Source organism: Ursus maritimus, unplaced genomic scaffold (assembly GCF_017311325.1).
Source record: "Ursus maritimus isolate PB19 unplaced genomic scaffold, ASM1731132v1 scaffold_13, whole genome shotgun sequence".
Taxonomy (NCBI): Eukaryota; Metazoa; Chordata; class Mammalia; order Carnivora; family Ursidae; genus Ursus; species Ursus maritimus.
Window position 1 is genome coordinate 18,413,014 of NW_024423675.1, and position 5,829 is coordinate 18,418,842.

The following is a 5,829-nucleotide window of genomic DNA, read 5'->3' on the forward strand; positions in this document are numbered from 1 at the left end:
AAGACAGACCAGGGGCTCCTGGTTGGCTCAGTCGGAAGAGCATGAGACTCTCAATCTTGGGGTTGTGAGCTCCAGCCCCACAGTGGGTACAGAGATTACTTATATAAATAAAAACTTAAAAAAAAAAAAGGCCAATAAGTAATTTATTCAAATTGAGCAATCAATGCCCTTACCGACATCGAAGGGACTGTGTTTCACTGGCCACTGGTAACTGAAAATGAGAGAAGACAGCGGGCCATTGGTAGAACAAAAAACGAAGAGGGTTGATTTTAAATACATGTGTTTCAAGTTGGATTGAATATGAGGGGTGGGCATGTTACCAGGTGAGCTGCTGAGAAACACTCAGCTCTAAAACCATTGTTTGTAAAAGGTCTGATAATTCGGTGACTAACATGCCAGGCATTAACGACCACTCCAAGGGAAACAGCACCTCTCCTGTTGGACACATCAAGGCCTGATGCCCTCATGGAGCACTCCTGGCATGTGGCGGTCACATGTGGCAGCTAGGTCCAGAAACTACAAGAGCTCTGAGCTGAAATAATGTTGCAAGAAACACTGGAGCGTCAGAAGGGAGACAAGAACAACTGTCCAATCTGGAGGGGGAAAGAAACAGCAAGAGCAAAGCAATGCTCACAGAGCACGTAAAATACCCCATTTGGGGGGCATGTGTGCTGTGACTTTAAATTTTATTTAAAAAAAATTATCATACAGTAAGATTTATTCTCTGGGGGGAGGGGGAGGGGTGCACGGTCCTATGAAAGGTAACACACGTATATATTCCAGTAACCACCATCAAGGGGAGGATACAGAAAGTTCCAACAATCAGAAGATTAATTCCACAAATAATTCCCCCAAACTTACTTTCGTCAGTAAGGGGCACAATGAATAATAAGGGTAGCAAGCATAATTCACCACCTGTCATCACAGCTAGGTGCCAGGAAAAAAATGCTACACCCCAACCTCCCATACACTAACACCGAGTTATTTTTGCTGGTTGGCTAGCAACCTTCACGTGTTTCTGCATTATAAAATTTTGAGGTATTTAAAAGACACGTCCCCAGATTTTTCATCACGGTGTCAATTCAATTCATAAAAGCTTCTGGTTTCCTTCCTCATTGCTTCAGGGGCTTTTTTTAGTCCACTCTAAAAAGTGGCAGGTGGGACATTCTGCAGGAGATTAAATTTTCACCTAAGCAAATCTGTCAGGGTTGATTCTAATTCTTTTCTTCCTAATTATTACACATTCTGCAATTCCTCTGCTCATGTAAAGGACGTTTAGGAAACTAGAAGTGACCCAAAGGGATCATATTAATAAATGTGGCAATGCGGGACCCTTTAATAGGTTATTGGGATGATTACCTTGTCTACTAGGTCCCAACTGGTCTCTCTTCTTTGCTGGAACTAGTACTTTGAGTGTGGTGGGGGAAGGGAAGGACCTAAAACTTTTCTGTTAAATTATTTCATCAAAGGTATAGGTGTCTCCAGTAAAACCCATATTCAGTGGCGGAGCTTTTATGAGACAGATATTAAAAGCTCTGGTTTTACTCGTGAATTTCATTTCAAGGGCCACGCATACACCAGCGAGCCCACTAGTAGGAACAGGCTGCACTAACCCCGCCTTTCTTCTGAAATCCAAGAGGCCCTCCATTCATTTAGCAAATATTTATTGAGCACCTACTAAGCTATCAGACCTTCGGTCAGTGGCTGGGGATATAAAACTACGAAGATACGAGAGCTTGCACCAATCTCCGCAGTGAGGGGAAGAGAAGCTACAGGGTCCTGTACGGTGATAAGAAACCAAAAACTAGCGACGGATGATTAAACAAAACAGAACAAAAACCGAGGGGGCTGGGAGTGCGGATAACAAAAGAACCTTCTCCGTCCCTCTCTCAGATACCCAGCAAGCCAGAGAGCTCACTTCCTTGCCTCAGTTCCCTGCAGCCACAGCTTTCTGGCACGGTAAACATTCAAAAGTCACTTTAAGAAGTTGAACATTACCAACTCTGAAGTGCTTATTAGCCCTCTCCCGTGCACCCTAGTCTGCTTCGCCTTTGCGTGTACAATTCTTCCAGCCGGGCCACCTGAGCAATCGAACTCTCTCACCCCTGTAAAAACACCTTGTAAAAGAAACTACGCCGCGGCACACAAGGCCCCCACAAGCGTTGCAGCACTGCTCACCGATAAGGCGAGGGCAAAGTCTGCGTGGGAATTCACGTTTACAATAAAGAGGGAAAGGGGCGGGCGGTCACGAGGAGCGGCGAACGCCCTGGGCTCCAGCTCCGCGGCGGGCCGGGAAGGCCTCGCGCCAGGCCGGGTGCACACCCAGGGCGCCGGGCCCGCCTCCAGCTCCAGGGCAGCGGGAACCGCGAACCGCGCCGTGGACAGCCGGGGAGGGAGCGCTGCGCCCCCTGGCGGCGGGGCCCGTCCCTGTCCGCTACCGGCGGCCGCCGCCGCCGCCGCCGCCGCCGCCGCCGCCGGCCTGCCTAGCTCCATTTGCAGACTCTGGAGGCAGCGTCCCTCCGAACGGGGGCTCCTCCGGCCTCCAGCGCCCCGCTCGGCATCTCCCTCCAGTCCCCGCCCCCTGCTCCTGCTCTGACACCCCCTTCTAGACGCCGAGCCGTGCCCCGCCGCAGCCCGGCCGAGCGCGAGCGCCGAGCCCACCGCTGGCTCCGCGGAGCCTTCCGGCGGCCCCGGCCGCTCCATCGCAGCGCCTGGCGGGGGTGCGGGGCCCGCGCACGGCGCGAGTGGGGCGGGCGACGGCGGCGCGGACCGTTCCACTCCGCGTCCCCCCCCCGCCCCGCGCGGCGCGCGTGCTCCCCGGAACGCCATGGAGCCGCCGCGTTCCGAGAGGGCACAAAGGGGCGCGCGGCACAATGGGCGCGGCGAGCCCGTGGGCGCCGGGAGCCGGCTCCGGCGGCTCGGCCCTGCGCGGGGGTGGGCGCTCCTCCCGGCGGGCGCGCTTAGGGCAGCCCCCCTTCGCGTCCCCTCCCCTGCTCCCGCCCCCACCCCGGCATGGATGTTGCAGCCACTCGCCCGTCCGTCTGCCCCGGAGCCGCCACCGCGCGGCCGGCTTGATCCGCCCCGCACTTACCTGGGACGCGAGTTCTGTACTTTGCAGAGCGGGCCCGCGCCGAGTTTGGGCGCCACGTGGGGGGGTGGGGGAGCGCGGGGCCGGGGAGTGGGGGCCGCGCGCGGAGGGCCTGGCCGGGGCGGCCCGGGGAGTTGCTGGGGGCGGCGGGAGGGCGCCGTGTATTTTCCCCTCTCTTTGTGTGTCCGTGCGCTGCGCTCTCGCGTGACGTGACGGGACTCCGTGTGTCATTTCCGCACAAGGACACAGGAGCCCCCGCTGCAGTGGAACCACAACCCCTCCGCCCCCACCCCTGGCCCGCCCCTCCCCCTCAGCGGGGCACACGCGGGACCGGCGGCGGCGCTCGGGCGTGAACGGCCGCGGCGGGGAGCTGGGGCGCGCACTCCGGGGACCCGGGCGGCCCTGCGCGCTCGTCCAGCGCCGCGCCGCTCCACGTGGGCCCGCGCCGGCGGCCCGCTGCGGGGGGCGGCGGCCGCGAAACCCACGGCGCGCCCGGGCAGCGCTGCCTAACAATGTCCCCTGCACACCGTGTGTTCTCCCCCCGCGAGTCATTGCTCTAAAACGTGGTTGCTCAGACCCGAGGAGTTTGACCTGAAAAGCCTCTTTTTCCACTTTTTTTTTTTTTCCTCCGCGGGACGGCGACTGTTGCGGTTCGTCTCCTCCCTTCGCGCCCGCGTCTGTCCCCAGTTTTTGGCATGCCGGTCGTGGCCCTGGCCCCCCGGGCGGGTGTTCCCGCGCCGCGATCCGCACAAAGACCTCGGGGCGCCAGGACCCGGGTGGCCCCCGGGGCCCCGCGAAGCCGGCATGGAGTCTGGCGCGGCGCGGGAGAGCGACCCTGGCGCTGGGAAACGCTGGCTCTGGCCACTCCCCCGGCAGGGTGGCCGCCCTCTGTTGTAAGCCTGAGCTGAAAATCAGCTTTCTACTTGTAACCCAAGTTTTGAGGTTTGAGGCTACAGAGCAAGAGATTCAGAAGTGCGCGCGTTCGCAGACCCACATGCCACAGACAAGCCCACGGGATATCTGCGCTGAGCGCTTAAAATAGAAAAACACGAGTCACCAATTCAATAAAGGCTGATTCTTTCTACTCCTAACTCCCGGACTGTAGATTCCAAGTTGATAAATACGAAACCTACCCCTCGGGTATTTTCTTAAGTCTCAATGACTTGAAGGGGTGTGGCGTGTGAAGGTCAGGGAAGCCCAATCCAACAGTTAAAACCACGTTTATATTTTAGGCAAACAATGAGAATGTAGATTTTTTTTTTAAATCCTTTAATTTGCCGGTCGGAGTAAATATAAAAAGAAAAATGCAAATGATCCCATCTGCTGCTCACAGCTGACTGGCTGCAAGAGAGGACCATGTGGCCCAGCCCAGCGCGGTCAGTGAATAGGTAGAATAGATTTTAAAAGAAGGCATATGCTGGCTCCTTGCTGCCCAGTTGCGGGGAGGGTTTGAATTAACGTATAGTTTTGGATTACCGTATCCTCCGGACCACTCCAACTGGGAATTTAGTAATTATGCAAGTTCTTTCCCTTCGGGTTTGAAATCAAAAGGCACACGGTTATCTAAGACCTTTGAGGAACTATGTGGAATATTCTGGAGGCTGCATTTGGATAGCCCATTTTGAGAAGTCAGTACTAATTGCTATGCAAAATTAGCAAGCCTCCGGGAGAACCGAGCTCTGCATCCAGGGGGTGCTTTTATAAAAGAATCTTTACGTGCTCAGTGTCATTCAAAACAGGATGATGAAAAGAATGGGGCCGAGATAGCAGCCCTTCAAATTCAAAAGACTTGAGACGCCCTATCTACATTTAAAATAGGGCGGAGGGAGGAAGGGAGGAGGACCGCTTGAGGGAGAATGGTTAATTTATACATTCCCAGAAGACAGAATGGAGGCGCTTCGATTTCTGCCGGGAACTTGACTTTTACACTCGCACATTAAATAACACGTATGATCCAGGACGTCGCTTGACTCACTTAACAGATACAGCAGTTTTAGTCTCACCTTCAATTTAATGTGACAGTTATAATTAGAATTTAAAGAGTATAAATTGCATTTCATTAGTTTAGTTTTCTAGGATTTCCCAGTAGAAGAGTTAGGAAGAGTAAGAGTAGCATTTAAGCTCACTTTGCATTTTTAAACCACTTTGCAGAAGTGGTTTAAAAATGTAAAATGACCTTGTTACATTTTTACAAAGGGGATTAGATGAGATGTGTGTTGTGAAGATCTGTATCTTTAGCCAGCCTTTCACAGTAACAACTGAGGTATTTAAAGAGAAGTTAAATGAAACAGTAGAAATAAAATAATAGAAATCAGTATTTCTTTGTTCATATTTGAAACCAAAGACTTTGTCAAATACAATAATTTTATTAATAAATAGCATCTAAGGCGGGCAGTGTGCTTACCTGATGGCTGACTTTTTAAAACATCTCTCTTAGGAAATGACAAAGTGACCTTGAGTATTATTGTAAATTACGCATCTTAATTTGCATAACTGGATCAATCTACTTAACAAAGTAAGCTGTTCATTCCAAATAAGATATTAACAGAAATGGAAATCATTGCTATGTAAGAAATGACCTACCTTCAAATGGTTTTGTAGGTACTTTTTGTTTTGTTTCATGAGGGAAAATAGTCTATGAAGGTGAAAACAACAGCTGCATTGGAATAGTTGTATCTAACTTGTATTTTGGAGGCTTTAAAAAATAATAGGTCTGAAATAAATAATAGGTCTGAAAGTGC

The 5,829-nt window shown here is 52.3% G+C and overlaps 1 protein-coding gene across 1 annotated transcript in view; it reads right to left on the reverse strand.

Moving 5' to 3' along the window:
- The window catches only part of BEND3 (BEN domain containing 3), a 29,759-nt gene extending 27,056 nt beyond the window's left edge, over nt 1-2,703 (reverse strand). The window contains exons 1-2 of the mRNA XM_040628100.1: nt 2,179-2,703; nt 174-211 (exon numbers count right to left, since the gene is read on the reverse strand). Coding sequence (XP_040484034.1) covers nt 174-211; nt 2,179-2,703 — 563 coding nt within the window. The remainder of the gene's footprint in view (nt 1-173; nt 212-2,178) is intronic.
- Nucleotides 2,704-5,829: the final 3,126 nt, after the last annotated feature.